The sequence below is a fragment of the Ranitomeya imitator genome, chromosome 5, assembly GCF_032444005.1.
Source record: "Ranitomeya imitator isolate aRanImi1 chromosome 5, aRanImi1.pri, whole genome shotgun sequence".
Classification (NCBI taxonomy): Eukaryota; Metazoa; Chordata; class Amphibia; order Anura; family Dendrobatidae; genus Ranitomeya; species Ranitomeya imitator.
The window spans coordinates 599,655,944-599,668,208 of record NC_091286.1 but is presented as its reverse complement, the minus strand read 5'-3'; the positions used below and the strand labels follow the sequence as shown (position 1 = coordinate 599,668,208).

The 12,265-nt window shown below is 39.3% G+C and overlaps 1 protein-coding gene across 3 annotated transcripts in view; it reads right to left on the bottom strand.

The window, feature by feature from the left end:
* Positions 1-12,265, bottom strand: part of LOC138638573 (ephrin type-A receptor 3-like) — a 523,615-nt gene that overhangs the window by 377,028 nt on the left and 134,322 nt on the right. For all 3 annotated transcript variants that reach the window (XM_069727971.1, XM_069727970.1, XM_069727969.1), the window contains 2 exons: positions 10,892-10,956; positions 9,231-9,891 (listed from right to left, as the gene is read on the bottom strand). In XM_069727971.1, the coding sequence (XP_069584072.1) occupies positions 9,231-9,891; positions 10,892-10,956 (726 nt within the window). The remainder of the gene's footprint in view (positions 1-9,230; positions 9,892-10,891; positions 10,957-12,265) is intronic.

Below are 12,265 nucleotides of genomic sequence, written 5' to 3'. Positions count from 1 at the left end.
AGTATGTAGCAGAGCCGATCGCGTTGTGCCTGCTATTGAAGCATGGCAAAAGTTAAAAAAAAAGTTAAAAAAATGTGAAAAAAATAAAAAAAATATAAAAGTTTAAATCAGCCCCCTTTCGCCCCAATCAAAATAAATCAATAAAAAAAAAATCAAATCTACACATATTTGGTATCGCCGCGCTCAGAATCGCCCGATCTATCAACTAAAAAAAAGCATTAACCTGATCGCCAAACGGCGTAGCGAGAAAAAAATTCGAAACGCCAGAATTATGTTTTTTAGGTTGCCGCAACATTGCATTAAAATGCAATAATGGGCGATCAAAAGAACGTATCTGTACCAAAATGCTATCATTAAAAACGTCATCTCGGCACGCAAAAAATAAGCCCTCAACCGACCCCAGATCATGAAAAACGGAGACGCTACGAGTATCGGAAAATGGCGCAATTTTTATTTATTTTTTTTAGCAAAGTTTGGAATTTTTTTTCACCACTTAGATAAAAAATAACCTAGTCATGCTAGGTGTCTATGAACTCGTACTGACCTGGAGAATCATAATTTCCAGTCAGTTTTAGCATTTAGTGAACCTAGCAAAAAAGCCAAACAAAAAACAAGTGTGGGATTGCACTTTTTTTGCAATTTCACCGCACTTGGAATTGTTTTCCCGTTTTCCAGTACACGACATGCTAAAACCAATGATGTTGTTCAAAAGTACAACTCATCCCGCAAAAAATAAGCCCTCTCTTGGCCAAATTCACGGAAAAATAAAAAAGTTATGGCTCTGGGAAGGAGGGGAGTGAAAAACGAACACGGAAAAACGAAAAATCCTAAGGTCATGAAGGGGTTAATAGGACAGTAAAAATCAGTTGAAGTTACATTTCATTTTTGAGAGAAAACAGTGTAATAGACAGTGAAATAGAAACACATCACCACTTTTTTTTCACCCACTCCTGATTTTGGCTTACAAATGCTAAGGTAAAAAAAACTCACCAAATACTCTTATGTATGTAACCTAAAGAAAAAGTCCAGGTAAAAAAAAAAATTTTATATCATCCTAATTATGTTTGAGATGTAATGTTAATGTATTAAAATACTTACCAATCACCGTCTTCCCGGTTTCCACCACTGCTCGGGTTTCCTTCTTGGTTATACGACCTGCAAATAGACTAACCAGCTTCCACAGGGCCTTATGTATGGACTGGAAATCACTTTCTCAATGTAAGTCTAAGGAGTAGTGTTGAGCATTCCGATACCGCTAGTATCGGGTATCGGCCGATACTTGCGGTATTGGAATTCCGATACCGAGATCCGATATTTTTGTGATATCGGGTATCGGTATCGGATCAATAGAAATGTGTAAAATAAAGAATTAAAATAAAAAATATTGATATGCTCACCTATCCGGCGGCCCCTGGACATCACGCTGCTAACCGGGAGGCTTCTTTGTTTAAAATGCGCGCCTTTAGGACCTGCGAATGACGTGTCGGCTTCTGATTGGTCGCGTGCCGCCCATGTGACCGGCACGCGACCAATCAGAAGCCGCAACATCATTCGCAGGTCCTCAATTCCTAGAATTAGGAGTTTTTGTGAATGAGAATGACGTCGCGGCTTCTGATTGGTCGCGTGCCGGTCACATGGGCGGCACGCGACCAATCAGAAGCCGTGACGTCATTCTCATTCACTAAACTCCTAATTCTAGGAATTGAGGACCTGCGAATGACGTCACGGCTTCTGATTGGTCGCGTGGCGGTCACATGGGCGGCACGCGACCAATCAGAAGCCGGGACGTCATTCGCAGGTCCTAAAGGCGCGCATTTTAAACAAAGAAGCCTCCCGGTTAGCAGCGTGATGTCCAGGGGCCGCCGGAGAGGTGAGCATATCAATATTTTTTATTTTAATTCTTTATTTTACACATCCCTATGGATCCCAGGGCCTGAAGGAGAGTTTCCTCTCCTTCAGACCCTGGGAACCATGAGAATACCTTCCGATACTTGATGTCCCATTGACTTGTATTGGTATCGGATATCGGTATCGGCGATATCCGATATTTTTCGGGTATCGGCCGATACTATCCGATACCGATACTTTCAAGTATCGGACGGTATCGCTCAACACTACTAAGGAGCCAAGTTCTAAGGAAGTAACGTTGCCTCGCACAGCAATCCCTATGTGAAGAGGAGTAATCATATCACCCAGCAGAGAACCAGAAAAGAACTGAAGACAGGGAAAGACTGCAATTATTGAGAATTTTAATACATTTCCTTTACATTTCATACATAATTAGAATTATTTAAGCTACATTCACACCTTTAGTATTTGGTCAGTATTTTACAGGATGCAGGACCAGTGAATGTTCCTCCCACCTGCCTTTATTTTTAGTTGGTTATCACTGACTAGATTTTGGTATTGTGGTGTGGGATCCCTTCGTTATGTTTGTCTTGTCATGGCAGCTGGAGGTGAGGAGGTCAAGCATGGCCTTGGTTAATTGGGGTTTGGGCACATGGTGTGGATAGTTTCCCAAGTTGGAGCGGTGTGACTGGGGAGTGTCCTTGAGTTTGTACTGCCCAGTGTGTTTTATGATTGACCATCCAGGATCTCCTAAGGAAAAGGGTGATTTAAGTGTTGTTATATTTATATTGTAATCACTAAAGGCTGCCGTGGCCATTATTCTCCATCGTCACTCAGCGTCATGTTGTTTATTCATCTAATGTCCTATACAATTTTTAATGCCCTAGTCATGGTTTTGGCTTACAAATGCTGATCTAAACTACTGACCAAATACTGAACATGACCTTACAATTGCTATCCACTGTATCAGAAAATGACTGTAGTGAGCTGATGTACAAAAAATTATCTACAGAAATGAACTTCCATATAACAAAGATTGCTGAAAATCTTGTACGTTGTGCTCGGGGTTTTTCAGGAAGCCTTTTGGGGAGCTCCCAGTGTATACAGTAGGGTAAATCTAATCTGTCCATGTAAAATACCGCATGTGGCTCCCAGCACGTTGTTCTACTTAAGACCATACAGTGTGTTTAATCCTGCAGTTTAAGTGCAGCGAGGCAAGTTTAATATCATCTGCTTTTAGCTGTAAGGTCACTGCTTCAGGCTTGAAGGTAGCGAATGCCTAGGGGAATTCTATGGACTCAACTTAGGTTTGCAATCTCAGTAAATTATTCATGGTTCAGAATCGGGACAGAGAAGGCTGCAGTGTTAGCAGCTGATACAGAGGGACGTCACCAGTCAGCCCTGAACAAACACCCACCTCTTCATTTTCTCCATATACACATGGATGGTTCTTAACCAAGCATTTCAAGATTTTTATACTAGGACAGAGAAAAGCCCCATGTTCGCAGGTGTGAATTCATCAGGATTTTCTGCCATAGGAATTTTACTGCCTTTTTTTTAATTTATTACTGTACCCATGTGAAAAGATTTCATTTCACCTTCAGATTTGAAGCAAACGCAAAATATTACTAAACCATATATTTAACCCCAAAGACCTCCATGCACATACATACTCTCCCTCTCAATCATCAAATGTCACATTTCTTGCTCTATACATAGAAATGAGAGGCTGTAAAAGAGAATCCGGCACTCGTGATTGTGCAAAGAAAAAAGCGTCGTTTAAATGATACTGAAAACCAATATTTATAATGTTTCGGTCTAAATCTAAGCCCTTCATCAGACAGATTGCTAATTAGATGGATGGAAAATAGCGCTGTATAGACAAGGGAAGCAGCCCAAAAGTGCACATCTTTTGGGCTGCTACCTCTTTCCATATAGCGCTATTTTCTGTCCCATTATTTACCCATTCATCAAAATATCAATCCATCTGATGAAGGTTTTAGGATTAGACTGAATCGTTACAAATACTCGATTGCAATTCCAATAAAACTATGTTTTCTTCTTTGCACAGTCACGAGTCCTGTATTCTCTTTAACATTATATATATCCACCATTACAGAGTGACATATATTCCTGTTCTTACAAATAAGGCGGCCCAATAGCAAAATTTACAATGGGGCCCATTTCTGGTGCTGAGTCACAAAACAACATATTTGTTCCCCTTGGGCAGGAGTACTTGGTTCTTGTTTGCTTGTTTGGCAGGATATCCTTTCAAAAATCCCTGAATTAGTTCTCTCTTCCTTTATTTTTTTAGCAATTAAGGACCCATGGAAAGGGAATTTTTGCAAAGACTCTCACCCTCTTTTGAAGGAAGTGATGCAGCTAGCCTGGTCTGGACCTCACTTTCTCCAGGGAGCCAATAGTAGTCCAATGCTCTGGTGCATATATGACTACAAGGCTTCTTATTTGGATGGTAGCAGGTCCCAGAGGTCCTTTAAGCTCTCCAGAGATATGTAATTCTTACTTTCATGGTAGCAGGTCCTACAGGTCCCTTAAGTTTTCCTGAGATACGTACTTCTTATTTTCATGGTATGTCCTAGAGGTTCCTTAAGTTCTCCTGAGATACGTACTTCTTATTTTCATGGTAGCAGGTCCCAGAGGTCTTTTAAGCTCTCCTGAGATAGGTAATTCTTACTTTAATGGGAGCAGGTCCTAGAGGTCCTTTAAGCTCTCATGAGATAGGTAATTCTTACTTTAATGGGAGCAGGTCCTAGAGGTCCTTTAAGCTCTCATGAGATAGGTAATTCTTACTTTAATGGGAGCAGGTCCTAGAGGTCCTTTAAGCTCTCCTGAGATATGTACTTCTTTTATTTTCTTGGTATGTCTTAGACATCCCTTAAGCTCTCCTGAGATACGTACTTCTTTTTTCATGGTAGAAGGTCCTATAGGTCCTTTCAGCTCTCCAGGGATATGTATAAAAGTGCTTAATTGTACTTCTCATTTTATAAAAATTCTGCAACATCTTTTCTTACAATTGTGCACAGTGCTGTTCCTCTGTTATTCCCCCTTGAAATGTTTTAATAAAATGCCAACTAGGTGTTAACACTTGTGAGTCTGTGCCTTACACAGTCTTATACTGTCCAATCCGTGCAGACAATGAAGAGCCAGACCCCTGGGACAAGGTAATGTTAACACCCTGTTCAATATTTTGAAGGGATAACAAAGAAACAATATTACAGCGTTATGAAAAAATATGTTTCGGAATCATTATTTCCTTTTGAATTCCAGTATTAACTAAAACACATACGGTATGTCAGATGTGGAGGCAGGTTCTCTTTACAATCTTTCCTCTCCTATGTTCCTTTGTTAGAACAAGAGAAAATGAAGGGCTGATGGGATAAACCAGTAGGGTCCATTGAGAAACATCTAATGCCTATGTACAGTTTGCATTTTTTTTATGAGAAACAGTGTTTACTAGAGGATAAATTACAATTGTTATATGCCCCTAAAAAGTTAGTCCATTTTGTTCACCGTCTGTTATCTATTTTTTTAAATCTAGACACATTACAGTATAGTCAATAGTCTTTTTTCTTGTCTGCTATTTTTGCCGATCGATGGTCTGCAAAGAAAACAAAAAAAGACATGCCCTGTTTTGGTCTGTCCCTTATAATGGATCAGTCGAAAAAATAGACAGAGCTCAGAGCTGTCAATACTGAACCTGTGTAAGTCTAAGGGACTGGTTACAGTTGCACCCCCAAATCTTTCACTCTATTCAAAAAGATAAGAAGCGGTTATGATTCATTATTTTATTGCGCATGAATGGTGCAATTTGCCTTTTTCAAAGCATTTTTTATTAAAGAGGTGGTCCGAAGTCCAAATGAATTTTTATCCTAAATCCCTATCTATTTAATGCCATAATAATAATAATTTTCTAATATACTTCCCTACTGTTCCTTAACTACACTACCTAGCTGCTTTTCTTTTTCCACTTCCTTTTGGATGACGCTGCATTTGAAAATCCCAGTGCATGCTGGGATACTCAAACAAAGCGTCATCAGGAGGCAGAGGCTATGGTCACTGTCACATCCCTTGCCCCTTCCCTGAAACAAAGAGTGGTCAGTGACGCTTCTTTTAGGGGATGAGCTAGTCCCTGCATGGGGTGCAGAATGATAGCATGCACTTTGTTTCCAGGTCAAATCAGTAGCAACAAGCCGACAATATAGCACATTGTCAGAATACGTATTGTGCAAGGAAGAGCGCCAACCCCACAAGTGATGTTACTGGTTTCAACCAGGCGTAACGGGCATTCTGACAACGCGCTTTGTTCCCAACTTCATTTTGATGAAATATTTTTTGATGTAATAAAGATTACCCTGAAAATTTTACCAGAAGCTGGAATATTTTTTCTCTTTTTTGTAATCCCATATCTGCAGGTTAATAGTGTTTTTTTGTGCTGACAGGTTCTCTTTAAAGCATGGACTATAACATGCTCAGGTAAATGTCATCCAAACAGAAAAGTTCATAAGTCCAATAAATTCTAAAATATACATTTTCCTCACATGATAAGACCGATCTGCGCTCCATAGTTGAACTCCAGCTCTGAAGTACGGACGGCTCCATTCACTGCACATTTTAATCTCTGGTAATGGATATGAGAATACAGCTACGTTTAAAGTCAAATAAATCAATTGTTCCAAGTGCTTTTCCAGACAGGTATCAATTACACCCTCTATCTCAGCTAACTTTAGGCTTCATTTTATCCAATTATTTACTGATTTTAGTGCATTTTCACGACACAGATTTTGCTCTGGCTACAATGCAGAGAGCATTTCATAATAATGTGCCAGGGACTAATTGTTTAAATGGTGTGCTAATATATCAGAATTAGATTTCTTAGGTCATCTTGAACATACAAGTGCCAATAATGGGACAATCAGATGTCATAGAGGCAAACCCCAGGGGCCTTGTACTTGACGTATCTGAAATAATGGTTATCGGTGCCTAAATTTTGACATGTTCATTTTCAGCACCTATTTCCATTACAGAAGAAGTGAGGCAAAAAGTACAGTTTTGGTAAGAAAAACCTTAATACCACAGCTTATGGGGGTGGTTTCACAAAATGGTGTAAATTTATCGACAATATCTAATAGAAAACTGCTTTTGTTGTCCACGGCAGAACATTAGTTGTTTAAATGGGTCTTTTCAAGTTTGGAAGTTTTCCCCTATTTATAGGATATAGAATAACATTCCGATTTCTTTGTGTCTGACCACTGGGACCCTCATAATTTTGAGAACTGTAGAGCCCAATGTGAAAAGAACGGTGGTCAATCATGCACTCTACCCATCCATCCATTCTTAACCCTTTGGCACTGATTAACAAGAAGCTATTGTTCAGCCAATCAGCGCCATAGGGGTTAATCAGGTGAGGTGACGTGCGAATCATCCCACCTACTGTGACGGCTGTGATTGGTGCGACTTCACACAGCACCAATCACAGCCTGTCACATGCTTTTTTTTTTTTTTTTTTAACTTTATTGTCATGTCGCTGTGATTAGCTGGTCAGAATTGACCAGCCAATCACAACAATCGCTGAATTGGGGGGCAGTGCAGCCCCCCGGGGCTGCGTGCAGGGATGGTCTGCTGTCAAGGACAGCAGCCATCGGAACCCGATCACCGCGCGATGCCGCGCGGTGACCGGAAAATGGCGGCACCGTACTAGTGCTGCGGCTGGCACAAATGCAGTGCCCGCAGCGCAGTACTAGTATGGCGCATAGTGCGAAGGGGTTAATAAGAGAGCCCAGTGCCATGTGCTTTGCTAATAGCATTCCACAATGGTGGATACAGATTGCTACATTTTCATGATGACTCAGGAGCAATCTAATAACTATATGCAAACAGTTTATATCAATTAGTTCAGATATTTGTGTCATGAGCTTTTATGCAGTCATTCAGTTCTGGCATACTGTAACATAACTGCTTCTGTGAATCTAACCTACCGTATACTGTCTAGTTGCCTACCGTATACTGTCTAGTTGTCATAGGGGAATGTTCACAAGATAAAGGTCGAAAGTGTGTTTTTGTGGCCTCCAGCTGGTAAGTGCCTGCATTGTATTTGTTTAATGAAGGCTGCAATTTCCGAAGAAGAGGGACACTGCAAAGAAACGAATGGCATGCTGAATAGGTTTCTTTACAGTGAGTTCCTGTTGTGGACGGATGCCTCAAATATTATTACAGACTATGCACGCTGTTGAGCAAATAAGTCCTGAGTAAACGCACAAACCCAATCTGGACTGAGCCTACGAGAGGTCAGGATGCTTTTCATATAATATAGATTAAAGAAAGTTTTATGGGGTAGTTGTCAACATTTTTGCCTTTTGAGCCCATGCTACGGGATGAAAGAGTCTACTGCCGGTCTCCGATCACAAAGCTCCACAAAAATAGGTTGGGCACCTGGGAAGAGATGGCATTGGAGAGATGGAGGGCGAGTGAACACTACTCCTTTTGTTGTTATAGATCATTGTAAGCTGTTGGTAAGAAGAGCCAACACCTATGACTACCACATAAGTCAACCAGGGATTTATCATTAAAGGCGCTGTCCATCTCTGGGGACTTTTTTTTCTTAAAGCATGTGTTTTTTGCTATACCAAAAATTATATTTTGCTATTGGATTTCATTAACAATTTTTCACTGTTTGGCTTTTACACCTTCAAATTTGATGTGGTCTGCAGTCATAAATCAGCTGAGAGGAGCTCAGAAAAAGGCAGATAAAAGTTAGAAATTCTTCTATTGTCAGAATGATTTAACAGATAGATTTTCAGTTAACTCATTCTGTAGCCAGGAATACAATACAAAGGCAGTAAATGAAATTCAATAACAAAAATTATTTTTAGCTAAAAATACATACATGTAAGTAAGAAAAAAAAAGTCTCCAAAAGTGGACGACCCCTTTAACCTTTCTACATTTCTAGATGAGAAAACACACTGCAGAGAGTAAATGTCCATGTATTATCCAAAGATACAATCGAGAATATTACAGAAGATAACAGAACCTTTGTAGGTAATCCTTAACCTTTAAAAATATATGTAAAAAGAAAAATGTTAAAAAGTTTAAAGAAAAAACTTAATTTTCGAGACAGTATTCTAAAAAGGCAACATAAGAAGAAAGAAAATGATTTACTTCTAATATATAAGTACAAATTTAATACACATTAAGAAGGGGAAGAACAAAAAATATTCTCTTTGCAAAAGCCCCGAAATGTTTAAAGAAAATCTTTTCTTGTGTGGCCCGATATGGTTGGAATGACAATGTAGATACCAAAAAGCTCATACTCAAAACAATGTATTTATGCATATGACCAATAGAATATAGACATTTTACTCACGTTGACATCCATTCTTCTTCTCTTCATAGCCCAGCTTACAAAAACATCGGCCAATAGGCACCAGCCACCCTCCGTCGGCGCTACAGTACATTTTGGGTGCATCAAACTCCACCGAGTTATTTACGCATGATCCTTTAACTTCCACCAAAGCTGAATCTCCTCCAGTGACCGTGTCTGGAAACAGGGCCAGATTACGGACTGTAGTTGGACATTTTTTATAAAATACCCTGACTGACACCAGGGCGATACATGCTCCAACGTCTTGGAACGCTAAGTAGAAGCCCTTCTTGTATAAGTTGCTTATATCTCTGACCTCTGTGTTCAGCTTCATGACTCTGTCTCCAACATCCACTTGGGTGAAACTCTCATCTGCAGCAATAGTGTCTATTTTAATGAACTGGTTCTCGGGAAAGTGTCGAAGGTTGCTAAAGTTCGACTCATAGTAATACATGTTAAAGGTTTCTTTGCAGGTGCCCGATACTCCAGGTAGGCTGTTACAATCTCGCAGGGTAAACTTGATTTCAATATAGACACGTTGAGCACCTCCTCTTGGGATCCAGCTAGTTCTCAACCAGTTATTTTGGTTGATCTCTAAGACATTGCAAACCTGATAGGTTCTCATTGGGGTGTTTATTTCATCCATTACACTGATTTCTTCCCACTGTTGGCAAAGAGAAAAGCAATTAAGCAACACAAATAAAACATTTTCCATAGCTAGCATCTAACGGTTTTCAAATTAGAGACTATGCTTAAATGTTGACTAATGGATGGATCAAATATGAAAAAAATGGACAAAACCAATGAAATTCAACTTACTCCATCTTAAAACTCAAAGGGTTACCCAAAGGATAGGTGATAACTTGCAGATGGTTTGGGTTTGACTCTACAGATACCCTCAAATCCCAGAAACATGGCTCTGAAATGTGCATGCATGCCATCTCCTATTCAATTTCTGTGGGACTGTTGAAAAAAGCTGAGAGCTGTCCCACATTCCACAGGGGCATTTCAGAGTCCCATTCTCAAGATTCCCAGCCATCACACCACCATTGATCAGCAAGTTATCATCTTTTCTACGGATAGGTGATAGCTCTTAATGATGTGAATAACCCTTAAAACTAAAATACTCTAGAGAAGTCAGAAATACAGACTTTAGTTTGCAACTGAACCAAATTATGGATTTAGGATTAGTAGAAACTTGAAGACTTGGTCTAGTGTAACCAATCAGATTGCTAATTTTCCTCCAATTTAATGCACAAGACACAGTTTTTGCTCTAGAAACTAAAATTACAGAGGAGATTTTAACATTTAGCATCATCTCATTAAGTCTGAAAATACTAACTAGATTTTGGATTCAATTGAGTGCCTGTCACAATCCTTTGTACAAGGAAATTTTATGTAAATTGTATTTAAGCATGCCCGATTAAACAATTATTTTGCTTTTACCAGGCTTTATTAACATAAACTACATAATAACATTTCTTCAATTCTAATTAGATTTTATAATCTTAATATTATCCCATTATAACTATTCTATTCCACTCCTAAATGTCATGGTGCCTATACGATAGAATGCACTCATTGAAGACTTTGCATATTGCATCCTTGTGTAACGATTCTACCACTACAATGTAGACCAAAAATATAGCATCTCAAATACTTACCCCCTCTGGTGGATAAGCCACCCATCCCAGGTCTCCCAACGCAGACATAGAATCGAGCAAGGTCACTAGAACAAATATCATAAAAATGTTAGTTTATGTATACAGAAATATATTTACTTAATGTTAAAATATTGATATACTTCTATCTTTATCTCTGGAAATCTGACCACTAAGACTACCACCTAAACCGAGAACCGGGTCCTAAAGTCCCATGTGAAAGAAGTGGTAGTAGGCCAAAGCTCTCATAGACATTGAATGGAGAGTAGTCAGGCATGGGCCATACCACTCCTTTAATACAGGGGACATAAGACCTCACTCTCCTGATTGAGTAGAGTCCTGGTGGTCAAACTAGGCCGATCATACATTTATCACTTATCCTGTGTTAATTTTTGAGTTAAAACGGAATATTCCTCATTCAGGATCCCAGCCTGTTCCTCATTCAGGACTTCCAACTATTAGATAGAATGGAGAGTGGATACAAAAAGTGTTTCTAGTTTAGGACTACCCCTAAACTGATGGTGCATTACATAATCAGTTTATTGATTTAAAAAGGCTTTAACTCAGTGATCGGTCACAAGTCTTGTTGTAGCAGTATCATCACACGTATGAGGACAACAACCACTGGAGGATAACAGAAGCTTTAGCGTGGGGTCAGTGGACTGGAAAGGAAAGTATAAGTTTTTTTTTATTATTTCATAGCAATTTAGAAAAACTTTGGACAAAACCTTTACTTGAGAATTTGTAATTCCCAATTTCACCAGTGCGGGCACTGGTGGGGAAATGATGGACAGATGGGCCCTAGTAGAAGAACACCCTGTGATCACAGTACAGTCAATGGGCCTTTCTGACAAAAAAAGAATGTAACATAATTGGACATCCTCTATCATATAATCTATTCAAGTCACAGTGTCAATGATACAATCAGAGATTTTGATGCAGTGACATGTTCAAGATGAATAGAGTCTCCGTATCATGTCTGCCCTTCACACATATTCCCTTTATGTTTTGGACAAAGAATGAAGTAAAGAGTATAAAAAATTGTGTATCTTAAGACATCAGTGACAGAAGTTTTAAGATCTATTCTCTTTGAAATTACCCTTCACATTGTAAAGCAAGTGCATGTGAAGCTACAAAGTCACCGGCGGTGCAAACATCAGTTCTGAACTATTGGAGCAGACCGGAGGTGATTGACATACATCCACTCCTGTCTATATTAACTCTACTACATAAGCTGGCAACACAGAAGGCCAGAATACATAACTGCGAAATGCTTCTGTGCAAAGGAACATACAGTATATGCAGTATATATGAAACTCAGACCAATTTTTGCATATGAGAGAAACCACCGGTAAGTCTGAATGAGCCAATATATAT